The sequence below is a fragment of the Echinops telfairi genome, unplaced genomic scaffold (genome assembly GCF_000313985.2).
Source record: "Echinops telfairi isolate 266 unplaced genomic scaffold, ASM31398v2 ScPeMD7_4225;HRSCAF=4972, whole genome shotgun sequence".
In the NCBI taxonomy this organism is placed as follows: Eukaryota; Metazoa; Chordata; class Mammalia; order Afrosoricida; family Tenrecidae; genus Echinops; species Echinops telfairi.
Window position 1 is genome coordinate 87079 of NW_022108124.1, and position 27167 is coordinate 114245.

Genomic DNA, 27167 nt, shown 5'->3' on the forward strand with positions numbered 1-27167 from the left:
TTCTTGCATTGAGTAAGTACTTGAGTGGAGGCCCAATGTCCATCTGCTGCCTTAATACTAAACCTATAAATATATGCACGTAGATCTATTTCCCCACCCTCCTATATAAATATATTTACATATGTACATGCCGACTACTGACTTTTTAAGGGTGGATTGAGCCCATGTAGGAAGATGAGAAAAATAAATGAGGAGGACGGTGGCTAATTACATTGAACCAACAGCAGAGACGAAGTTATCTTGCTTGTTTTTGGCTAGAGACACTGCTGTGCCTTATTGGAGAATCTTTTGATGGCTACACTGATGATGTCTGTCAAGCTGCAGTTAATGTTGGAGTTGAAGGGGATATGATCGCAAAATGGACTACTGAATGTGAAACCAGAGATGCTGTTATACATATAGGGAGGGTTAGGACTTCCAGCAAAGGTGGTGATTGGTTTGCAGCCCCATGTTAACACAGCTACTAAGAGCAGCTCCACCACTGAAAACAGGATTGCTGTTTTAGAAGACACCTGCCGAGTAGGTGATTGTGCCAAGCAATCGAGGTTTGGGAGCTGAACCAAAGCCTCTTCAGAAGCAGAGTGGACTGCATTTCAATTTGATTTCCATCAAAATACAGTATTACAAAGATAAAAGAGATGGCTCATTCACCTTTGTCTCTTACTCTATGTTCATTTTTTTAATTGGCTAGAACATCTATTTTATCAATCAAAGTATTAGAGGAAATATCCTCCCCAGAATCCATAAATGTGTTCATGGGCTACTCTGTAATGGTCTAGAGCAATGGTTCTTAACCTGTGGGTCACGACCCCTTTGGGGGTCGAACAACCCTTTCACAAGGGTCGGCTGATTCATAACAGTAGCAAAATTACAGTTATGAAGTAGCAGCAAAAATAATTTTATGGTTTGGGGGGTAGTCACCACAACATGAGGAACTGTATTAAAGGGTCACCGCATTAGGAAGGTTGAGAACCACTGCTATAGAAGAATTGACATTACACACCTTTCCCCATTCACAATGTCCCAAACAGAACTTGCGTTTCTATACCGTCCAGGAAACCATGTCTGGACCATTGGATGCAGAAGCATCTCTCGCAGGTTTGAAAGAGTACGATGTGTGCCGGTTTCTAGCCAGTTTCTTTTTTTGTACACTACTTTTTTTGCTGTACTCTTGCTGATGGTTGCTAGAATTTAACTAATTAATTTATAAATATTAGTGATTCTGATTCCAGTTTTTCTTTTTTTTTTCCCTCATGTAACTTTGGTGAAAGATCCAGGAATGTGACACAAAGGTGGAGTAAACATTAGTTTTGTGCATTCTTTGGTAATTTTTTTTGGGGGGGCGGTATTTTGTAACTGCCAGGCTTGGCTCCAAATTTATGCATTTCATTCAAATCAGTGATCTCTGCTTGTGTGATTTTCTAAACACGATTGTGGATTTTTAAAAATGTAACATCATAATCACATTCCTAACAACCATTAGTAGACCTGTTCTTGTATCTTTTTGCTGCATTTTAATACTTTGCATTTCTTCTGTCATTTTGCTGTGGTTAAAATAGCTCCAAAGAAACTCAGTCCCATTCGTACTAAGAACGGTACAAAACTGAAACTAAATGTACACGCACAATGAATTGTCTTTTAGACAACTAGATTTGTCCTTTTATTTCTCCATCTCTGTAGAAGGAATTTGTACATCTTATTGTAAGGCCGTCTCTGCTGTGTCTTCTCTGATAGCGTCCCACATGAACAGCCAAAGTTTAGAACACTAGTTTGATTAGTATGTATATTACATTTTAAACTAAGTTCAATAGGAGCATAATATGTGTGGAATTAAATAGATGTGGCTGTCTTTGTTTTTTACAAACTAAGATACAAACATTCTGTCTTCCACGAATAGTGTCATCTGCTGAATCTGTTAAAATAAGGATGGTTTCTTGTGGAATCACATTCAATTGGCCAAAACATTGGCTGTAAAAATTGGCTGCTGAGCAGAAATGCTCTTGTATATGTGTCAAAGGGATAACAGAGGAAAAGCATACCAGGTGTTGGGGTTTAATGCGCGAAGGGTTTTGTTAGTGTTTCTATCTAACAGAATGGAATTAATGGGTATGGAGGCTTATATTTATAATGGTAAATTGGTGTGGTGTTATGTAAACATGAATACTTCATCTATTCTTCACAGGCTATTTGAAAGCAAACTTGAAAAAAATTGTCAATACTACATCATTGTATAGTTCAGCCCTGTGAAATGAAAAAATGGCTAGCGTATACACAAAGGGGTAATCTGAACTTTAGGTAGCATTACTTGATTTCAAATGGTGATTATAAATTGATCAGTTTAAAACTGAGAAATTTAACAACAATTCTGCATAAAATAAAATATTTTTAAAACCTCCAAACTTACTGCCATCGAGTTGATTCTTACTCAAAGAAACCCTATAGTACAGAGTAGAACTGCCCCTGTGGGCTTCTGAGAGTGTAATTCTTTTGCCGAGTGGAAAGTCTGATCTTTTTCCCATGCAGCAGCTGGGGGTTTGAGCTGTTGACCTCATGGTGAGCAGACCAATGTCACCAGGGTTCCTATTCTCTACTAAAGTAGTCTAAAGATGCCTCCAAGGAAAAGGGTGTGACTTGATTCCTACCCTCTACTAAGGTCTTAATTTCACCCTAACCCTAACCATTAGTATAGTAGACAATGCCTTCCAAAATGGGATTGTAGCTGCAGGCATATAGAGTCTAGAATTATCTCTTGTAAGGAATTATGGCTAGAAAGGCCACAATATTAATATTAATACTCATATGAATCAATTATTCTCACAGAACATACGAGAAAGATGTTCACGTGTGTTTTATTAAGTGCACAAAGGCTGTGGATCATAGCAAAATGTGGGACACGTTATAAAGAATGGGAATTCCCAAACACTGAATTGTGCCCATGTAAAATTTGTTGATAGACCAGTCAATAAGAACAGAACAAGAGACATTGCACAGTTTAAAATCAGTAAAGGTGTGTATCAGGGTTACAATTCCCTACCATACTTGTTCAGTCTCTATGCTGAGCAAATAATCCAGGAAACTGAAATATAAGACGATAGGAAGAAGAACACAGCACTGGGATTGGAGGAAGGCTCATTAACAACCTACCACATGCAGATGACATAACCATGCTACTGAAATCAAAGAAGAATTGAAGCACCTACTGATGAAAAGCAAAGTCTTTAGTGTGAGCTACAAACAGTGAAAAGAAAACCCCAATTCTTACAGCCGGACCAAGAGAACATCATAATAAATGGAGAAAAGATGGTGTTTGTCAAGGATTTCATTTTACTTGGAATCACAAACCTGGAAGCAGCGGTCAAGAAATCAAATGACTTATTGCATGGAGAAAAGCTATAGATTTTCTGGCTCCTGGATCAGGGCAAGTTCTACCCTATCTATCCTACAGCTTTCAGTACTGATCTGCTTCCATGTGGATGAACCTCAAACACACTATAAGTGAAATAAGCCAGACACAAAAGGGCACATATTATGTGATTCCATTTCTATAACATTTCCAGAATGAGTGAAGCTATCGAGGCAGAGTATGGGTTGGTGGTGAGGAAGGTGGTAGGGCAGAGCAGTTGCTTAGTGGGTGTGCAGTGTACATTTGGGGAAATGAAAATGTCTTGAGAATAGGTAGAGGTACAACATTGCGAAGCCACTGAGCTGTTCACTTTAAAATAGCTCATATTATGTTACGTGAATTTTACCTCAATTTAAAAAAACTACAGACTTAAAGTGTTGCTTTTAAGAAACCTAACAAGCCCAAGTCAGTGCCATTGAGTCAATTCTGACTCATAGTGAACCGACGGACAAGGGAGAAGCATCCCTGTGGGTTTTCAAGACTATAACTTTTTACAGGAGTACAAAGCCTCATCTTTCTCCCACAGAGTAACTGGTGGTTTCAAACAGCTGACCTTGTGGTTAGAAGCCCAGCTCTTGAGCTCTGTGCCACCTGGGTTCCTTGATTTTGAGAAAAAACAAAGGATTAAAAAAGTTGGCTACCTCTGTGGTTCAGAATCTTTTAGTAATGCCCTTTAAAAAAAATTCAGTAGCTATGTTTATTATTACTCCCCCACCCCTCCCAGAAATCTTCCACAAGGCAGAACTGTGATATTGAATTGAGTGGGAGAGGTGTGTGGATGGGTTGGTGAAGAGCCCTTCTCTTGATGCATGCCTGCGACTTGTCAAGGAATGACGGGTTCCACCACGGGGCCATGTTTACTTCTTTGCTGCAAGGAAAGAGGTTTCTTGAGGGAACAACTTCTTCTCCAGTAATGGTTTATTTGGATCCAACTGTGTCATGTCTCTTCTAGGAAAGGAGCTTAGTAACTTAAACTCACGGAAATCCTGGTGGCATAGTGGTTACACATTAGGCTGCTACCACAAGGTCAGCAGTTCGAAACCACCAGTCACTTTGTGAAAGGAAGACAGTAACTTAACATAAACTTGTCCCATGGAAATCCTTTCGTTCCCGTACCTTCTAAGGTAATAGAGACTGGCTCACATTACTAACGGGTTCAAGAGGGGCAAGGTCTGCAATGAGAAAACTTATAGATAAGAAAGAGGACAGGGTGGGAGTGGGGGGTGGGCTAAGGGGGAGCTGATATCAAGGAGTTCAAGAAAAAAGAAAGTGTTCTGAAACTGATTGTGGTAGCAATTGTACAACACTGTTTGAGGTGATGGAACTACAGAATGACATGATATCTGCCAGAGCTCCCAATAAAAGGCTTAAAAAATAACAATAAAATAAAAACGAAACCCCCAAAAAAGCAAATACGTATTTTAAGTAATGAAAAAGAGAAAAGAAATAGGCTAGATGCAGACATAGTACCTATGATAGAATTATAGTCAAGGATATTTAAAAGGTTATTTAAAATAGACTTATGTTTTAGGCCGAGTTCTCCAGAACCCACAGTTAGCAGGTCATGTAGGAGGTTGCCCCCATTTGTCTGTCAGTTTGTCATATGGTGGCGGCTTGTGTGTTACTGTGATGCGGGGAGCTAGGGCACTGATATTTCAAACACTCACCGGGTCACCCAAAGTGGACAGGTTTCAGCAGAGCTTCCAGACTAAAACAGCTATGAAGAAAGAATAGCTGCCCACTTCTGAGAAATTAGCCACTGAAAATCTTAAGAACAACATCAGAACATCTTCACATACCAAAACATAATGACTAGCAGCAGAACACAGTCAGAGATCGTGCCAGGTGACGAGCCCCGGCCAGAAAGCACTCGAAAGAAGAGTTGACCATAATGATGCGGAGGAAGGCCTGCAGGACCTTCACTTGCTGATGAGGCATGATTCAGAATTAGAAGAAACGATACACGTGAACCTCTCTAGAGGGAATAATAGAATTGACTATATCTGTGGGAAGACACAATGGGGAAGCTCAGTATCAGTTGTTAAAACCAGACCAGGGGCTGGCTGTGTTGCTCAGATGTACGTTCAGGTTGACGCGGAAGTAATTAAAACAAGTCCACAAAAGCCAAAAGATGACCTCGAGTGTCCCTCCCCTGGATTCGAGAACATCTCAGGAACAGATTTGACGCACTGCACACGAGTGACAGAGGCCTGATGAGCTGTGGGACGACATCTGGAACATCTTACACGAAGAAAGCAAACGCTCATTAAAAAGACAAGAAAGAAAACATCAAAGTCGGTGTCAGAAGAATGTGAAGCTTGCCCTTAATCATAGAGCAGCTAAGGAGAATGGAAGAAATAATGATGCCAAAGAGCCTTTCCACAGGAGAAAAAATAAGACTTTCTGCCCCCATAAAAATTCACAGCCTCTGTGAAACCCAAAGGAGCAATTCTACACTGTCTGGTAAAGTTGCTGTAAGTGAGCCAGTGGCAGTAGATTTGGGGTTTACACAAGGAAAAAAATCTTCTTTCCATTTGTTCAAATCTGCTGTTGTGTGTGTTGAAATGTTTCTCTGCTTGAAATTTTGCATATATGTTGTAAAGCTTACTTCTAAATATTTGATTTTTTTCTATTGTGTGTTAGGTTGGGTTCTCTAGAGCAGCAAAATCAGTGATGCTTGCATGTGTATGTTTATAGAAAGAGACCCAGAGCAAGAAATGGCTTACACAGTTGTAGAAATAGCCAAGTCCAGTCTGGTCAAGTCAGGCTTCTGAGAACCTGATGAAAAGGAAGCAGGATGATGAAGCAGAAACGGCAGGGGCCACAGACTGATGGGTGCAGAGGTCCGATGCTGGCCGAATGAATCCACCGTTGGTATTCTGCTGATGGCTTCTGGAATTAGCAGGCGACAAAACACTAGATTGAGGAGCCAAACACGAGCTCCGGCTTTGGCAGAAGGCAAAAAGTCAAAGAGATTCAACTCTGCTTGGCCTCTCTCTCTCTCTTATACAAAAAGGCTTATGACACCAAAGAGGTGTCATCAGGCTGCCAAATTGATAGGCTGGGCTAATCCATTACCCTCACCCAGGAATATCTAGTTGATATCATCCTTAACCCTCATATATTGTAATACTTCTCTACCATTATATTCTTTAATTTTATTTTTATTCTACCTTTGTTAGGTTTCAGTGTCAATGTCCTATTTGCATCATAAATATTAGTTTGAGGTTTTCTTTCATTTTCAAAGCTCAGAAACTTAAAAAAATATTTGGACTATGTAATTTGGTAGTTTTCCCCATAAAATCATCTGCATTGATGGACATTGGGCCTCTACTCAAGTACCCCCTCAACATAAGAACACTTTGTTCTCATAACCTGGCATTCTGCGATGCTCAGCTTCCCAACAGATCACTAAAGACAAAAAGGGTGAATAAGTAAATGTGGTGAAGAAAGCTGATACTGCCTGGCTATTAAGATAGAATGTCTAGACTCATAAAGGCTTGAAGATAAGCAAGCGTCCATCTAGCTGAGAAGCAACAAAGCCCACATGGAAGAAACACACCAGCCTGTGTGATCATGAGGTGTTGATGGGATCAAAAACGCAGAACAAAAAAAATTGTATCATTGTGAATGAGGGGGAGTGCGGAGTGGAGACCTACAGCCCATCTGTAGACAATTGGACATCCCCTTACAGTATATCACCATTGAAACATACAACTTTCCTCTAGTTCTTTAATGTTTCCTTCCCCCCACTATCAAGACCCCAATTCTACCTTAAAAATCCGACTAAACCAGAGCATGTACATGGGCACAGATAAGAGCTGGAAACACAGGGAATCTAGGACAGATGAACCCCTCAGGACCAAGATTGAGAGCAGTGATACCAGTCAGGTCAGGGAAGGTGGGGGGAGAAAGAGGGAACTGATCACAGTAGTCTACATATAACCCCCTCCTAGGTGGACAGACAACAGAAAAGTGGGGGAAGGGAGACATCGGTCAGTGTAAGACATGAAAAAATAATAATTTATGAATTTTCAAGGGTTCATGAGGGAGGAGAAAAAATGAAGAGCTTATACCAAGGGCTCAAGTAGAAAGAAAATGTTTTGAAAATGATGATGGCAACAAATGCACAAATGTGCTTGACAGAATGGATGGATGGATGGATTGTGATAAGAGTTGTAGGAGCCCCCAATAAAATGATTTTTAAAAATCATCTGCATCTTGATAACATCTTCTATTTCCTCTATAGAAATAGATCTGTTTATGCTTCTTGTCCTTAATAAAGTCAAAATGGTAAACTTTATTTTCCTAAGAAATTATCTCTTTTTGTCTCGATTTTCAAATTTGCTCTTCAAATTTTCGAATTTGCTTGCATGGAGGTCTAGGGTAGTCTTCTGGAAATTAAAATTTTGGTGTGTTTATTCCCCCCAACCCGCCATTTCTTATTTTGCATACCTGTCTCTTTTCCTCTGTTGATTAAGTTAGCTTGTAGCTCAATTATTTTGCTAATATAAAAGTTGGATTTTTTTTTTTAATAAATTAGGTCCTTTATGTCCCCCATTCTTAATCTCATTAATTTTCACTTTTATCTTTAATTTTTTCTTCAGCTTTTCTTTTTTTTCAGTTTGCTTATTTAGTAATTTTTGAGTTGAGAATTTCATTCTTTTCATGCTTTCATTTTATTGAAATAAATATGTAAGGCCATGAATTGCTCTTCAGACTGATGCTTCAGATACATCCCATAAATTCTGATATGTAGTGGTTTAATTATGCTTTTTAAATAGAAATTTAAAAACTTTCATTTTATGCATCTATCTTACTGAAGAGTTGTTTAACAGAAAGTTGTTAAAATTTCAGGGGGGTTTTCTGTGATCTTATAGAAGGTCATTTTTTGTGATGTTCTATGTGTACCTGAGAACAATATGAAATCTCTGTGATTAGTGTTCAGGACACAACCACTACCCTCTGCTATCGGTCTCTTTCACATATGTGTAGATTCAGCTCTATTTTTATTATTGGAAAACGTTATTTGATATGCATTTAAACATTAAACATCCGTGCCTTTGAGTGCTTGTTTAACCTCGGGGACTCCAGCCATAAATAATTGGCATCTCTTTTGCTTCACTTTTGTTTCAACCACTGCCTTTCTGACCTGTTTCACTTGTTTCTCCATTTCATTTTAAAACTCATTTGTTTTCTTGATTTTATTCACTGACCCTTAGTATGTGTATTTGCACTTGAGCATCATTTATTTTAAACTTTACTTCTCATATGCCTTTGTGCCCCCTTCCCAACTTCAATGAATTCTTTTTAATTGCTTCTTGTTTCTAAAATTTTTTGAACATTTCTATCCTTGGTTTTTTAGTTTAAGATTTAAATGCTTATTTGAAGACCTTTAATTACATCTGGAGATTTGTGCTCTAGGGTTTTATTTTTCTGTTTAATGACTAGCATATGGGGGAAAGAATTTTCATTAGCTGAAAAAATTCTTGTTTTCTTTTACCCTTATAGAAGTATAAAGCAGTGACTGCATAGAAGAAGACTGCTCTTTACATAGAGCAGGCAGGATTGGTAGTTTGAGGCAGTTTACAAGGTTCTTAGTTCCAGAGTACCATCTTCTGTTATTGTATCTAAACATGTGAGAATGGCCTTAATTTGTTTTTCAGGTTAATAAAAGGATTTGTATCTGTATGCATGTATATGATCATGATTTGTTTTGTAGGGCCCTTGCTTCTTTTATGCTTTTACCACACACGCCACACCTCTCTTCCTTTCCTCTCTTCAAGACTGCCCACCTCTTACTTTTTGCATCCTCTGTAGTGTCTGTAGTACCAGGACCCCTTTTCAGTATCTTTGCATTTAAGACATTCTTTCATTTCTGAGCGACTTCATTTTCTCTTGGATTCACAATCAATGCTTATGGCAGCAGCAGTTAAGAAGTGTAATGAGGTATTGCTGCAAGTGTAACGATGGAAATCTGCAACACAAAACCTCTTTCAATTGGTGAAAAGAACGTGTGTCACTTTGAAAACTAAGGTGCCCCTGACCTAGGTCGTGATATTTTCAGTCACCTCATATACATCTGAAAGTTGGACATTGAATAAGGAAACCTGGAGAAGAATCTGCATTTGAATGATAGTGTTGGCAAAAAAGTATTGAAGGTACCATGGATGGATGGAAGAACAAACAAATCTGTTTTGTACAGCCAAATGTTCCTTAGAATGCTAAGACTTCATCTCACATACTTGGTGCATGTTATCAGGAGAGCAGTCCTTGGAAAAAGACATCACGCTTGGTAACAGTGGGGCATAGAAAAAGAGGAGACCGTAGACAAGATGGATTGACAGAGTGGCTGCAACAATGGGCTCAAACACAACAATTGTGAGGCTGGAGCAGATGGGGCAGTATTTGGCTTTACTGTATTGTACATGGGGTGACTGTGGGTGGGAATCAGCTCAATGGCAGACAATGACAACCAGAGGTTATTTTATCTTAAATCTCTCTTCTCTCTTGGGTGCAGTTTATTTTGTCCCATCCTAGCAAGTCTTTAGAGGATGTGTGAAAACATTCAGATTTTGCTCAGCTACCTAGTGGTTCTCCTACAAGCTTTGTATTTCAGAGCACTAATTTTGTCATCAGCAATATCTGGGTTTTTTTTAACTCTTCTATGAATTTTTAATTTCCAAGCACTAGTTCATGTTCTCTGATTGATCATGTCTCATAATAGGTTCTAAAGGTGGTAGTATCTTTATCTCTTCATATCTTGGATTATTCATTAGAAAAAGAATTAAAAAGCTATTTTCTATTTCCAGGTTGATTGTTCTGTTTGTTCATCTCAATAGTTTTCCTTGCTTCCTTGGCTGTATGCGTGTCTGGGGACCGTTAGTTGACTATTTGTACTTTTGGATGGGAGGTTATGTTGTTAGCAGAATTATCTGACTTTGACCTTCCTGGGAGATCTGCTTTGTTAAGGAAGATATTCTCTAAGCTACAGGTGGAGGGTGGGAGTGTGGGAGCAAATGCCACAACCAGCTGCTCTCTCTGTATACAAGTGGGAAGTGATGGCAAGAGAGAAGGAGACAAGAACCAGCTGCCCTGGATGTCTTGTCCAGCTTTCTTAGTCAAAGTGTGGTCCACAGAAGGGAAGCTTTCAGAAATGCGGGACTTGGGGGCTTCCCCCTCACTTCTTGTCCCTGAATCTGCATGTTAAGCAGATCCTCGGGTGAGTGGCATGAAGATTAAAGTTGGAGAAGCATTGCTGCATATGACCCACTATGTACTAACTTTGTCCTTCCTACTGTTGCACCCCCAATGACTTCAAGAATGAAACTGGATGGATGTGCTACTGTACAAGCCCTCAAGCATTTCCCCCTCCATTTTCTAAGGCCAGCATTGGTGGAAAGAGGAATCCATTCCTAGCTACAATGCCCAAAACACATGCTCTTTTATCTCTTGGCATGACCCATAGAATCTTCCCTCACCCGTAAAATCCCCTCAGACAGTATAAGACACAAAATAACAATAATAATGTATAATTGAACAATGATTCACGAGGGTGGAAGGGTGGGGGAGGGAAAGGAAGAAAAAGGAGCTGATACCAAGGGCTCAAGTAAAAAGAAATTGTTTTGGAATTGTTGATGGCAACATATGTACAAGTGCACACATGTTATATGTTTAATATTATAGAATTATTGGTTGTTATATAAGATTTGTAAGAGCCCCCCCCCCAACAAAAATGATTAATTAAAAAAGAAGAAGAAATCCCACCTTTTATGTGCATATGTATTTTCCCAGTAGATGGCACTTAGTTCACCCAGAGGCCCTGGTCTTCACACTTGATCTGTGTGTAGTGGAGGAGTTTGTTGTGTGGAGCATTCGGTTGCCTCTTGGCTGGGGAAACCATGTGTGCCGGCTGTTCCTTATCGCATAAATTAAAAAAGAGCCTGGGTTCACGAGTATATTGTATGTGTGCAATCTTACCCATCTCCATCCATCTCTCTCTCAGGACATCCTTCAACATTCCTCTGAGCAGCTATGAGATTTTCTTGCAGGTTTTGCTTGGTTCTTCTGCCTCAATCCCAGACAGACAGTTTTTAGGGTGAAGATCATCTTTTATCCAATATTGAAAACTTACTGAATGCTCAGTCAAGTACAGCCGCTACCCATTGGAGGTTTGCTTGTTGTGATGATGAACATGGGTCTTCCATACTAAGATGGACTAGGAAGGAAGTCCTGACGATCTGCTTTCAGCAATCAGCTGATGAAAAGCCTGTCCATCAGAACGGTCTGACTGTCCTCCACAGGGTGGCTGGAAGTCGCTGTGAGTCGGGGTTAACTCAACAGCAGCTAACAGCAACGTTGAAGATTTACTATGGGCATCTATTTCTCATGTTCTTGATCTCATTTATTCTCCATGAGGTCCACATAGGAACTAGTAATGCTAATAGTTAGGACTTAGTTTTACAGTGTGCCAGGCATCGTCTGAAACATATGATCTATCCACTCATTTAATTCTGACATCAGCTATATGTGAGAGTTATATGTGAGAGATAGATATTATTCTTCCTACTTTACAAATGAGGAATCTGAGACCCTATACAAGGCAAGTTACAATCCTCCTAAGCACACGCTATATAATTAGAATTCAGAATCCAACCCTAGGCAGTTCGGTTCCAGAATCTAGGCTGTTTACAACTTCATGATTGGTGGTATTATTCTCATTTTACAGACAAGGAGAAGGAGTTATACAGCAAAGTAACCTTTCCACTGTCTCAGTGCTGGTGAATGGCTGCCCTGGGGTTTGAACCAGACTCCCCCATCCTTGCTCTTTCCTCGATTCCACATTTCCTTCCAGAGAGAGAGCAGAAAAATATTCCCACTTTTAGGACTTCGGTTTCCAATTGTTCTGTGAGAATTTTGTAGGGATGTAGAGGGAACCAAGCAGCTTCCCTGTGTTAAGGAAGCCAATGTCCTCTCACCCAGCTGGGCTGCTGGCCTGTTAGAAGCTAGTCACGGGAAGACAGCCGTTTTTCCCCTGGACACGTCTCATTTCTCAACACCTCTAGGACTGACTCCTGGAGCCTGATGTTGTTGTGCGCCTTTGCGTGGGTTCTGACCCATCGTGGCCCCATGCACGGCAGAAAGAAACAAGACCTGGGCCTGCTCCATCGTCACAATTGTTTCTAGGCTTAAGCCCATTGCTCTGTAGGAATCGACAAGATGGTTCTGACTCGTAACGACCCTCTGTGCAGCAAAGCGCTGCCCAGTCCTGCCCCCTCCTCATGACTGATATGTTTGAGCCATTGTTGCAGCCACTGTGTCAGTCCATCTCACTGTGGGGCTTCCTCTCTTTCAGTGACCATCGACCTTACCGAACATGGTGAGTCTCTCAAGCCTCACTTGTAAGGAGCATCTAAGATAGATATTTTTTGTTTTTCTGGAAGTCCATGGTATATTGAATAGTTCTCACCAACACCGTAACTTGAAGACCTCCATTTTCCCAGTCTTCCTTATTCACGTCCAGCTTCCACGTGCATATTCAGTCATTGAAAATACCCGGGCGTGAGGCGGGCACACCTTAGTCCGCAAAGTGGCATCTTTTCTTTGGAACACTTTCCAGAGATCTTTTGCAACACATCTGTCAATGCAGTGTCATTTGTCTTCTCCCCTGCTGCTTCCCCAGGCATTGATCCCGTTGCCGTTGATAGTGTCCTGGTTTCAGCCTGGGGAGTAGCAAGATGGCAGAATTCAACCTTGAAGACCTCTGCCTCCTTTAGGGGCATGTAACACTCAACTGACATGTTTACCTTCTTCCGTGTGTCCGCATGTCTACGTCTCCAGGCTCATGCTGGGAGTCAGTGGTTCCCTCTTGCGGGGCAGAGTGTTCACGCAGTGACCCTGGAGTGGGAGGAGTCTGTGGCGTGGGTTCAGCTGTGAGAGCCACACAGACTCTCTGTCTTTCCTAATCTCTAACACTAATCTCTCTTCTTCACAGTGTGGAAGCAGCCAGCATTGGATTTGTCATCGTTATTGACAGACGGAGGGACAAGTGGAGCTCCATAAAGGCATCCTTGACACGAATCGCTGTAAATATTTATTTTTGTGTTGTTATCATACACAAAATTTAAGCTGTCTAGTCAGCTCAAATTCATGGGAAGGTAATGCACAGGCAATTATTTTATATTGAATTCTGGAAGGTTTGTCTAACAGATTCTGTTGTTTCCCACCTGAAGATCACCTGCAGTCACTTTCTGAGCATGCCAATTGACATCTCTGGTCACCGACAAGGGGCCAGCAGGGAGTGCTGGGGAGGCCGTGCCTCCGCGGCATTCCACAACCACAGAGTTATGGGTCTTGGTGGATGTGTTAGACAGAGAAACAAAACCAGAATGCTAATAATCATATATATATTTATACAGATAGATAGATAACCTAAGAAATAAAGTTAATTAAATTATAAAGCAGTACAAATGGCTCAGTGCAACTCACTCCCGTGAGACAGTTGTGAGACACTGGCAGTCCTTCATGTCTTGAGAGCCGCCGGGTAGTCCTCTGTAGAGGAATTCAGGCTATCCGGGCACAGGCAGCCAACAGCAAGGCAGGTCACCAATAGTCAGCCAGATGACAGGGTCCGACAGTCCCCAGCTCAAGCGATGTATACTCCAGTAGCATGGCAAAGCCCATCTTGAAGGAACCTCAAATTACAGTGACACAGTCCACGGGTTAGGTGTCCCACAGGTAGTGTAGCTTGCAATTGAGGCACAGAACAAGCAGGGCAGCTGCACATTGGTCCGATGATCAAAGAGCAAGAGACAAGAAAGGCAAGGCTCGCCGAGCCATTTACCTCTCCACCCTCCAATTAATCCCACATGTGTTTATTGACCAGTTTGGCACAATAAACAAACTACCTCAGTGGATAAGCCCCAACTCCTGTGTGCTTCACTGAGACAATCCTAAGATATATTCCGACCATATATCAGAAGGTCTGACTCCCTGTGAAATCTCATCCACTTTAAATGCATTGTCTGTGACCTTAGTCCAGAGAGCAGAGTAGATCGTGGCAATGGTTGTGGCAGTTGCTCTCTCCCCCTGATACTGTCCATGCTCCTTCCAGGTAGCGTTTCCAGGAAACCTGCAGCTCATCTTCATCCTGCGTCCATCCCGCTTCATCCAGAGGACCTTCACTGACATTGGCATTAAATACTATCGTGATGAGTTTAAAATGAAAGTGCCGGTAAGCGTGACCTTTCATCTTGTTGTCTTCATTGGGTTAGGGTTCTGTCTCCTTCTCCCTCTCCTTACGTCCCGTCCTTCTTGTTTTCAGTCAACAAATACTTATTGAATCTCTGTCATGCTCACAGCAGCGTGCTAACCATGGTGGGTCACACCTGCAATTGCGATCTCAAAACCATATACAAAGTAAACATGGGCCCCAAATACTTGTACTCAGCTCCCGGCTTTAACATTCAACTCTACATCCACCTTATTTCATCCCATTCTCCGTTTCCATCTCTCAAGTCATATCCGACATCATATAATTCTGATTGAAATATTATTGGTACTTATTTATATTTTAATAATAAATAAATAGCCCAAAGGAATGTTTTCTTAATCATTATTAACAATAGTTTTTGTAGTTAATATTTCATTAATGATTTATTACTTGCTATTAATTTAAAATGTCACTTATTAATGAGGAATGAGTCATTGTTATTTCATAATTTATCATTAATTCTGATACAAAATTTCATCTGATTCACATTTTAAATGTTTTTACAACTGGTTAGTAACTTTTTTAATTGTTTCAGATAAATGTAAATAAGGTTCATACATTATAATTCATTGATGAGTTTCATAGATCTTTTTTAGTTGACAGATTTTGTCTCTATTCCTTCTTCTTTTCTTTTCTTTTCAATTTATTTTTTGGTTGAAGAAACAGAATAGTTTGCCCTATGCAGTGACTGAGTTAAGATTTTGCCGATGGAATTCTTGTAGATGTTATGTTTTCTCTTTCTATATTTCACGCCAATTAATTGCAGGCTCTAAAGGCTTTGTCAAAGATGTCATTTTGTTTGGATTTACAATTAACACATTAATTTGGAGGCAGCAGTCAAGAAATCAAAGGAGGTATTGCATTCTACTTGCAATACTTTTTAAAGTATTGAAGATCTTTTTAAAGTATTAAAGAACAAATATGTTGCTTTGAAGTCTGAGATGTGCTTGGCCCAAACCATAGTCTTCTCAGTCGCCTCACATGCATGTAATGTCTGGACAATGGGTAAGGAAGACCCCAGAGGCATCGATGCGTTTGAATTGCGGTGTTGGCAAAGGATATTAAAAGCACATTCAAACATTAAAAGAATATTAAAAGTACAGTGGGCTTGAAGTCTTTCGTGACAAACAAGTTCATCTAACAATGAATTTTTTAAAAAGTACTATAGACTGCCAGAAGAACAAACAAATCTGTCTTGGAAGACGTACAGCCAGAATGTACCTTAGAAGTGAGCATGACAAGACTTCCTCTGATGTGCTCTGGACATGTTGTCAGAAAGGATCGGTCCCTGCATAAGGACATCATGCTTTTTAAACCAGAACAAAAGCAAAACAACAAAAAGCTCTCAATGCCATAGGTGCTGACTCACAGTGACTCTAAGACAGGGTAGAACTGCCCTTGTGAGTTTCCAAGACTGTTACTCTTTATGGGAGTAGAAAGCCCACCTTTCTCCTGAGGAGAGGCTGGTGGTTTGGAACTTCTGACCTTGTGGATCTCAGCACAACATGTAACCACAAAGGCTAGTGAAAAATAAGACTTTTAAGAAGGTGAATGGGCACGATGGTTGCAACAAGGAGCTCAAACGTAACAGTGATTCTGGTGATGGCACAGAGTGGAAAGTCTTTCATCTTGTGTATGTAGAGTCACCATGGATTAGAACCACGCAATAGCACCTAAAAACCACCTGAGTTAGTTAATTGTGCCAGCCTGGCTGATAATCACATGTGGGGCTAATTGAAAGGTGGAGGGATAAATGGGTGGTGAGTCTTGCCTTTCTAGTTCTCTGGTCTCTTGCTTTGTGATGGTCACACCAGGGTGCAGCTGCCTTAGCAGTTCCCTGCTTCAGCTTGCAAGATTGACTTCCTACAAGACATCCTCAAGGAGAAGCCACATGGACCTATCCCGATGCAGCCCTGGGTGCTGGAGCAGCCATGTGGAGACCCCTGCTAGTGCTGAGATGCTTATCCGTTCACTGACTCAGCTTTCCTCCTGCAGTCGGCGTCATTGCCTCTGTTTTGTGAGGTGGAAGACTTTGTGGACTGGTGTTGGGTTAATGGGTTAATGTTGGACTTGTGGGCTTGGGCAGCCTTGGGTTGGGATGTTTTCATGATGCACACTTTCTTTACATAAAACTCTCTTATACATGAGTTGCTGTGGATTTGTTTCTCCAAAGTACCCAGACTAATACACCACCATACCAAGACCGACTCAGGTCTGTATTCTACTTCTTGGCTACATTTCTTCATACTTGGTGGTGTACGCTTCCAATCTGAGGTCTATAATGCTTGGTTTTCTTTCTGTTTGTGATTTTAGCAGTGACTGATAATCATTACCTATACCCATTAATTCACGAGGGGTTGCAAGTAGTGTTACTCTAATTCTTTAATTAGATTTGATAAAGAGAGGCTCACCAGCCATTTGGTTATCTTGAGGGACAATTCATTTGATAAAAATATGATAAATGTTTATTTCGTTTTCTCCTCATTTACAAGATTTTGAAATAATTAGTTGATTACTTAAGATCCTTCAATTGACTCATGTGGTTTTTGTTTCTTTAATTTTTCTAAAGCATTGGATTTAAATATATGTGAAATGTTTTAGTCCATTGAAGTCATTATCTTTGATGCTCCATTTTATTCCTTCTTTGGTCATTATATGCTTTATTGAGTTAACTCTTGAGTCCTTTTGTCACTGTCTTTGGCTGGGTTTTCTAGAGAAGCCAAACCAGGGAAAGTTATATGTGTATCTATAGAGAGAGATTTGTATCAAGAAAATGGCTCACACAATTATAGACGACTAGGGCAATTCCTAGTCAGGGAAAATCCCAAGTCCACGGGTTAGATGTTAGTCTGGAAGCTTCTTCTGACTTGCGTACGGGCATTGATGAACCCAAGACCATCAAGAAGACCATGGCTTGTGGCTGCAGAGGGGTATGAATCCAAGGTTGGCAGGTCAGATGGCTGGTCCCTGATAACTCCCAGGATTGACAAGCAATATTGTAAGTCATTGACTCAAGTCCAAAGAAATGGACATCAACAAGCTCAATGCAGGTTTCAGACCCAACAAAAAGGCAAGAAAGCTTTTCTAAAGCTTCTACATATATGAGAGGCAGGCCACAGCCCCACAGAAACTTACTTTCAATTGATTGATTACTCACAGCAGATCTTATTACGGAGGTTATTACATTATGTTACATCTTATCATGGGGAATCACTAGGTCTTACCTGCTAACCACTGGTAATCTTGACCCAGTCAAATTGATACAAAGCAATAATGTGTTAGTCCAGAAAAATTAGAGAAACTAATACAGGGAGACTCGTAAGTGTGCAAGAGAGAACTTTATATTGAAGTGTAGTCGTGGTAGCTACATAATCTCGTGTGAATTTGTGGATTCAGAATGAAGGAGTGGAGTATAGCCTGTCAATTGGGTCATAGTTTGATGACCTCATTTGGAGGTGCTAAGGAGATAAATAGCTCGCTGGAGGTGGGACACATGCTCACTCCTTACAAGACATCCCTGTGGAGAAGACACATGGAGAGAGACTGATGGAGCCAGACCTCTCGAGCTGGAGAAGTCACATAGAGATCCCTGTCAGTGCTAAGATGCTTACAACACTACTGGATCCACAAGACTTCCCACCCACTGGCCTGTGATCTTCCTGCATTCAGCGCCATTGCATGTTGCATGAGTCTGAGGAGGAATTTATAGATTGGTATGTTAGACAGGGTTCTCTAGAGAAACAAAACCAGGACACTAATGATTTTATATATATTTATATAGATAGATGTAAAATAAGAAATAAACAATTAATCCATAAAGTAGTATAAATGGCTCAGTGTAACTCACTCCCGTGAGACAGTTGTGAGACACTAGCAGTCCTTCAAGTCTTGAGGGCCGCCGGGTAGTCCTCTGTAGAGCAATTCAGGCTATCCGGGCACAGGCAACAAACATCAAGGCAGGTCACCAACAGTCAGATGACAGAGTCTGACAAAGGAAGGAACATTATCAGACCTTCAATTTTGGACTGGAAGGTAGTTCAAGCCCCAAAATCCATTTGCAGGGTCACCACTTGGATTAAGCCTCTCGTGAATCTCCTCTGAACAGAGTGCATTAGAAAGTGAAATAATGTAGCTGTGGTTAGGTTAACATTTAATGCCTTATGATTTGTTCTCCCTTTTGACCCATTTTAAATTTGTTCTTGTTTTTATTATTTGATGCTTTCTTTTCATTTGGAATTTTTTTCTATTTTATTTTGTAACTGTTGTTCTTTGGGGGGGTATGTTTTTCTGTACAGGTAAATCTATAGAGACAGCAACTGGAAACACTAGTTTCTTGGGGCTATGGCAAGGGAGATTGAGGGGAAATGGCCACCTAATAATAATGAGTACAAGAGTGAAGAAGATGTTCTAAAATTTATTGTAGTGGTGATTGTACATCCCTTTTTAATACATTTAAACCATCGAATTTTATGACATGTAAATTATATGTCAATACAACTGTTAAAATTAAAACAAAAGTCCTCTTAACAAAAATATCAATCTAGTAAATAAGAGAAAATATCTTATAGTCTTTTCTACCAATTATTTATCATTTGCTTCATGTCTTATATTTATAAACAAAAGATATATACATCTTTGAAAACGTTTTATGAATTATTGGATATAAAACTGATATATAAAGGATATAAAACTGATAAATACAGGATATATAAAGGACATCTCAAGATCTATCTTGAAGACAATGCTCTCTATGATAGGTTAGTATTTATCCTAATACAAGAAATGATTACTCAAATTTATGCACCAACCACTAAAGCTAGTGATGCAGAAATTGAAAACTGATAGCAACTTCCTCAGTGTAAAATTGATCATATGGCAAGATACATTGTTGGTTACAGGAATGCGAAAGTTGGCAACAAAGAGGAAGGAAGAGTAATTGGAAAATATAGCCTTGCTGATAGAAATGAAGCTGGTGGTCACAGGATAGAATTTTGCAAAACCAACTTCTTTATTGAAAATACCTGTTTTTCAACAATACAAAAGGCAGCTATGCATGTGGACTTCCCAGATGGAATACACAGAAATCAAATTGACTGCATCTTTGGGAAGAGAAAATGGTAAAGTTGAATATCAGCAGCTAAATCGAGGCCAAGGGTAGGCTATGGATCAGACCATCAATCACTTATATACGTATATACCAGTTCAGGCTGAAGTTGAAGAAAATCCAAACAAGTCCTTGGGACTCAAAATATGACCTTGAGTCTAACCCACCTGAAACTTGAGAACATCTTAAGAATAAAGCCTATGCATTGGACACTAATGGCAAAGACCCACTGAGCTGTGGGATGACATCAGAAACATTAGACACCAAGTAAGCAAAAGGTCATCAGAAACACAGGAAAGAAAGAAAAGATCAAAGTGGGGGTCAGAAGAGACGTTGGAACTTGCCCTTAATCTTAGATTAGCTAAGGCAAATGGAAGAAATGATGAAGTCAAAGAGCTGAACAGAAAACTTGAAAGAGCAGCTTGAGAAGGCAAAGCCAACTATTAGAATGAAATGCACAAAGGCTTCGAAAACCAAAAGGGGAAAACATACTCAGCTGTGGTAGTTACATAATTTCATGTCAACTTGAAGATATATAATAGTGTAGGGGTGATATTCAACCTGTCAATCAGGTCGCAACCTGATGGTGCCTATTTGTGGGCATGGCCTTCTCATAAGGTGAGCCCTGGGAACCCTCCTGTCTCTCTCTGTTCTACAAAGGGTTGCTATGAATTAGAACTGACTTGATGGTACCTGAAAAAAATAACCATCATTTAAACTATAAAAGAGCATGGAAAATGCATGTTATGCAAAACCTATTCATGAATTTAAAAATGTACTAGCTTGTTATGATGTGTCTGTACAGGATCTAGTGTGAACTATTAAGAAAAATAAGATATCAGTTTGAAAAGTGCCCCTATTAGAGCAACATGAATTCTGCGAAAATTGAAACAAGAACAAACATCAACTTTATGGTGACGTTTGAGTCAATGAATGGTGGAATCATCATATCATTGATACTGTACACAAAGTTTATGGGGGAACAATACCCCAAAGAAATCAGCAGTTTACAAATGGATGACTTGTTTTAAGACTGTACTAAATATACAGTGTTGATGATGAAGCCCTTAGCAGCAGACCATCAATATCAATTAGCAAGGAAACAATTAATCGTATTCATGCCCTAATGGAAGAGGACTGAGGATTTGCAGCCGATACGAGGGCCAACACCACGTTAAGCATATTTTCGGCTTGCTAGGTGCCAAAACTGTTGTGCCCAGATTGATCGGCTGCAGACAAGAGCAGAACTTTCAACAGAAAGTTTAAACAAGTAGGATCTACATCCTGTAGCGTTTCCTTGAAGAATTCTAACAGGAAATGAAACATGGCTCTATCAGTACAATCCTGCAGACAAGGCCCAATCAGAGCAATGATTATCAAAAGGTAGAGGTGGTCTAGTCAAAACAAAAATGGAGTCGTTAAGAGCAAAGACCATGGCAACAGGTTTTCTTGGGGATGCTGAAAGCATTTTGCATATTGACTTTCTGGATGGCCGAGGGTAATTCACATTGGCTTATTGTGAGATATTTTGAGAAGGGTAGTCAAAGCTCTAGCAGAAATAGGGCCCAGGAAGCCTCTCCAGTGAGCCCTTTCCCACTACAGCAATGGTGTTGCTCCTTCTCTCAGCAATCGGGGCAATTTTTCAAGAGCTTGATAAGAAATTGTTAATGCACTTTATAGTCATGACTTGGATCCGTCTGACATTTTGTTTCCCATTTGTCTTGAGTTTATTGTGTAAAAAAATAAAAGTACTGAACTGATGTGAAATTCCCAGACCATAGTTCACATCTCAGTTCTTTAGGGCTGGACTAACTGGGTAGTATCATCACTTACAAAAGTGAGCTTGAACTTGATGGAGCTGATGTTGAGAAATACAGTTTCTGTTTTTTATTTTCATTGTTGAATTCTATTTTCCATGAAGCTTCTGAGGTCCTCTTCTAAGTACACACTCTTTTTAAGTTAATGCTGTCCACTCTAAATGACACTCCGATGACTGCAAACAACTACTGTTAAAGTGGTTTTTCTCCTGAAGACATGTTCCACTGGGGAAGGAGCCAAGTTGCTGCTTCAGTGACTGCTGAGCTGTGGCACCAGCAGCACACCAAGAGTGTGCTGGCACATGTGGTTAAGCTACTGAATGCTCGCTGGCAGCTCGACAGTTCAAACTCGTCAGCTGCTCCCTGGGTGAGAGAGGTGGCATCTACTTCTGCAAGCCCTGTGGAGGCAGCAGTTCGATTCTGTCTTATGGGCTCACTCTGAGCTAGAACCAATGCAGTGGCAATGGTTTAATTTTTATATGATATTCTTTTATTTATTTTTATTCTCTGGACTCTGTAAGGCTTAAAAGGGAAAAAATATGGTGAAATGGCCTTTCCTTTGTTATTATTTTTTAATTGGCATGCAGTAATTTTTTTTTCTTTTTGGGTCACAGTTCTCTGGGTTTTTCTAAAGGCATAGATTAACAACCCCACAGTCAAAATACACAACAGTCCCATCACCCCCAAACATTCCTTTGCGCTGCCCCTTCCTGGCGAACTCTGTACCCGGTCCTAAACCCTGGCAGCCACTGGCCTGCTAGCAGTCCACCCTTAGATGAGTTTTCTTCCACTGTCACATACATTGAATCACATAGTAAGTAACCTCTTTAGTCTGGCTTCTTTCACCTACCATCCAGCACTAGAGATTCATCCACGTTGTTGTGTGCACTTTGGAATTTACTATTGAAAAGGAAAATGGGAAGGACGTTCAACTGTCTCTGCTGGTCATCTTTGGGTATAACTACCTAATCAGGCAAAGAGGAAATCTTGTTTAAATAATATTAGAATCTAGCTCTATGTGAGGTATATATATATTTTTTTCTTTTACCTTTTTTGCCCCTTATAGATCATCATGCTAAATTCTCCTTCTGATCTCCATGGCTACATTGACAAAAGCCAACTCACCCAGGAACTAGGGGGAACCTTGGAATATCGCCATAATCAGTGGATAAATCACCGAACTGTGAGTTCCAACTTGTGTTTCCTTCTGAGCCCTTCAGTGTTTTCAAGAGGATGGGGAGTGCACTACCCAGACTACTTCGCCTTGGGAATGTGGGGTTTTTCTATGTCACAGGTTGATAAGAAACATGGAGAAATGGTTAAGGGTGGAAGTCTCTCCTCCTGGCTACCTTCACCTCACTGCACTCTGTATTATGGCATGGGAATACATGGGTACACCTGGGACGTTTTCAAAAATACCAGATACATTGATGGACATGAGTTAGGACAGGCCTCACAGAACCCTGGTGGTGCTATTGGGTAAATATTGATCAGCTAACCACCAGGTTGATGGTTCAAACTCACCAGCCACTCTGTGGGAGAAAGATAAGGAAAACTATCTGTCCCTGAAAAGATTAATGGCCTTGGAAGCCATATTACTATGAACCAGAATGAACTTGTTGGCAGTGGTTAGAACAAGTCAGATATTAGCATTCCATAAAATTCCCCCGATGACTTTACTGTACAGACAAAATTGACATCCAACCAAAAAATATAGATTTGGAAATCAGACCAACTTTTGTGTAAGGTGCCTTAATAGTAAAAGCATAGGTTGGATTACAAGGATCTACATAAACCTCCTCCCTGGGGGATGGACAATGGAAAAGTGGGTGATGGGAGACATCAGACAGTACAAGATGTGACAAAATAATAATAATTTAGAAATTATCAAGGGTCCTTGAGGGAGTGGGGAGCGGGGAGGGAGGGGGGAAAATGAGAAGCTGATACCAAGGGCTCAAGTAGAAAGCAAATGTTTTGAGAATGATGATGGCAACAAATGTACAAATGTGCTTGACACAATGGATGGATGGATGGATTGTGAAAAGAGATGTACGAGCCGCCAATAAAATGATTTTTTTTTTAAAGCCTAGATTGGCTTAAAGAGATGGTTGGTAGAATGAAGAAAGTGAAGGCAATTCTGCCGAGGGCTCAGAAGGAAGTGAGGAGAGCTACAGAGAAAGTCTCTCTTGTCTTAAGGAACATAGAACACCCAGGGCTACACGAGAAGGACTTAAATAGAGGCCTGGCAGAATTAACTGAGCCCTACCTCAAAGATGCCTGCATTCTCTGACTGAGGACTGGGGTACTAGGATGGGAGGGGAAGCAGAGAGTGGCCGCCCTGGACCTGTGGAAATGGTGGTCATTGGCCCTTGGGGGGAACCCCCGGTCTGTAGCTGTCCAATGGAAAGGGACCCAGAATGACTATATATTGAATACCTTGATGGCCGCCTTGCAGTGGCATGACCAGTTTTGATCTGTTTGGTTGGGATTTGAGCTTGAAAGAACTGATCCAGGAAGTTCCCCTTGGCACCAGCCTCCATGCTTTGGGTAAACAGAGCCCAATACAATGGGAGACTGAGCTGTGATGGGCAACCATTCAGGGGTTGCAGCTCACAGTGGAACTGTACTGCATAGACTCCTCATACCCACTGTGTCCAGGGGGATGTGCCCTTGGAAAAACCAATGACGTTACATGCAGTCACCTTATACCTCAGGGGGATGATTGACTTTTCTGCCTCTGGGTTTTTGTTTTCCTCCCTTTAGTTTGCTTGGTTTTGTTTGTTTGTTTGTTTGTTTGTTTGTTTGTCTGTCTGTCTTTTGTTGTCTGATAGTTGGCTTCTTGCTGTTTTGGGGGGTAGCTTGTCTTATTGAATTTGTCAAGTGAGGAGTCAACTAAGTCCACATAGAAGAAGCACACTAGCCTGTGTGATCTAAAGATGGCAATAACAGAATTCAAATATGACAAAGGGAAAAGTATCAGAGCCTAAATTGTGAACAATTTGTAGAAGGCTATGGAGGACAGTAGGGACCCAAAACCCATCTACAGAATATCTAGTCAGATTAAGCTGCTGGCAGATCCCCACTAGCCATAGGCAAGAGTCTCAGATAGCTTTACTATCAGATAGGGACCATTGTAACTGTGATTACACTGGATTGAACTTCATACTTGGCCAGTTGGCCTCCCTCTGACCCAACCAGAAATTCTTCTAGGTGCAAGTATTTCTTACTAGTTCCATGACAAAAATTTCTTCCCTGTCCTTTTAAATATTCACGGTGGTCTTTTCTTTCTTACTATCGTATTTTTATCTTTGTAGTATTATTATTTTATCCTTACCATTTTATTTTGTTTCTGTTTTTTATTGTTTCTGTTGATTTTCCACGTTGTGAAACACAGGGGAAGAGGCATAGTGATAAGAACAGATGCAAGGGTTTATAGGGGAGGTGGGGAGTATGAGGGGGTGGAGGTGGGGTGGAAAACAATATATGTGGGAGGGAGCACTAGAACTGATGGTGATTACACAACCCATTTTAAAAGTAATGTAACCATGGGGAAAATAAAGAAAGTGTTCTAAAATCGACTGTGGTCATGATTGTATAGCTTTTCTTGATATGATTGAACTATTAAACTGTGTGTGATGTGGATGAAGTGCCAATAACACTGTTTAAAGAAAAGAATATAGATCACCCCAGCAGCAAAATATTGCTACACATGTAAACATTAACGACATAAAGATAAAATAATGACTATGTGACTGGACAGTGGAGGAAGGGTGATGCTTTTTATGTAGTGGCAGAGAATTTTTCTGAATTATCTTCAACTACTTAGCAGAAGGTAGAACTTGGATATCTGGCTGAGGAGGTTGCTAAGCAAAATCTTAAAAGACCGTGTGATTTCTTCTGTACAAAATGTAAACAAAACGGAAAGATTTGGGAAAGCCCATCGTACAAACTAAGGGCCTGGGCCCTAGAACTTACACCAAGGACGGCCGTGGCCATGCAATCTTTTGTTAAAGAGGGTAAGCCTGTAACTGATGGATGAAACCCAACAAGCGCCACAGAAGACCCATCCATTCAGACTGAAGGGGCAGAGACAGAATGAAGGAAAAGAAGGCCGCCTGCCTCTGGGAATCCTACAGGCAAAAAAGAGGCTAAAGGGATGACATCTGTTGAGATCAGCCCTGGAGCAATGTAGAGATCAGCAGAATGGTTGGACGGAATATGGAAAACAAGGTGGGCCTTCCTGGGTTCAAAGGGTGAGGCCAAGGTCACCTGGATTTCAAAGGTGGGGTTATAGCCTTTGAGAGTCAGATCTTCACCAGCTTGACTGCAGTCTGTGAGACTGCCATTCAAGTGGGCCAGGGTACGGGGCTGCTGCCTAAAGCAGAGGGTTGCCTGGAATTCTTTTTGAAAGCTTTCAATAAATAAAAATCTCAGTGTACGTTCCCATCCAAGACAAAAATTATTCTGTAAGAATAGATAGAGATAGAAGGTTGAAGTCATGATGATTAGATTATTTATAACTGTAGCATGAGCAGACAAATACACACACACACACAGATATGCCCTTCAAAACTGAGTTTATATCCATGGTTTGTGTTTTGGATATGTCAAACAAATGCAGAGAATTAAAAACATACACAGAAAACTACAACTTATTAATGAACAAAATGTATTCTCTATATTCCTTTTACATGTTTCATGTATATATTTATACACATATATCATTAAGAATATAACAATATACTTTATCTGTTATGATTTATATATGAGACAAACACTATGAAAATAGAATGAAAAAAATGCTAGAAGTTTTCCAAAACTTTTTGAAGTTCTCTCATAAATATATGTATCTGTTTGCCTGTCTGTGTGTGTGTGTGTGTGAATAGCAGTGCTCTTTCTGGATTTCTGAACTTTGAAAGAGATAATAGAAATTCATCAACTATTAGAACTAAAAGGTCCGTAGACGCATTGCCTTCCATCACAGTATTTGGCATATAAGAAAACTGACCTTCGGAGAAGAGAGAGGACTTATCCAAGGTCATATTGCCAAGTAGTAACAGAGCCAAGACTAAAGGCTGGGGCTGGGAGGTTGTGGGAAGCTGGGGAGTCATGCTTTCTCGCTCCTCTGGCAGCATCAGGTTCTCAGTGCCTTTCTCAAGGTGTGAGTATTCCCCCATCTGGCTCATGGAATCAAGTTATTGGTTAATAGGGGATCGACACAGGGAACCTTGCTTTCTTTTCTTCCAGAATGACATTTCATCTTTCTTCCATTATTTGGAGACAAAGACCACAGATTCAATTTGGAAATCTGATGAGGACCAGGAAAGACCCCCTATGAATCCTTACGAAGAAGATGGTGGGATTGAACCAGCCATCTTGAGGTTGGCCATCCAACATACCAGGGATCCTACTGTTTGAGGGTACAAAAGAAACCCCAAACTCAAATATAATGTAAGGAGGGCATCTATTAAGTCTCAAAAGAGAAAGACACAGAAACATCATTCAAATGAGGGAAGCTGTGGGCATGAAGTCAAATGGTGTCCGAAGATTCATAGTCAGGATGCTAGTTAA

General features: G+C 40.5%; 1 protein-coding gene and 1 pseudogene across 2 annotated transcripts in view; both read left to right on the forward strand.

Annotated features, from left to right (window-relative positions):
* Positions 1–558, forward strand: part of LOC105979137 — a 1989-nt pseudogene extending 1431 nt beyond the window's left edge.
* Positions 1–27167, forward strand: part of MCF2L2 (MCF.2 cell line derived transforming sequence-like 2) — a 223046-nt gene that overhangs the window by 24909 nt on the left and 170970 nt on the right. For both annotated transcript variants that reach the window (XR_006680536.1, XM_045295036.1), the window contains exons 3-5: positions 13398–13488; positions 14517–14636; positions 22663–22779. Coding sequence is in view for 1 of the 2 variants with exons in the window: in XM_045295036.1 (XP_045150971.1) it covers positions 13398–13488; positions 14517–14636; positions 22663–22779 (328 nt within the window). In the remaining variant the exon portion in view is untranslated. The remainder of the gene's footprint in view (positions 1–13397; positions 13489–14516; positions 14637–22662; positions 22780–27167) is intronic.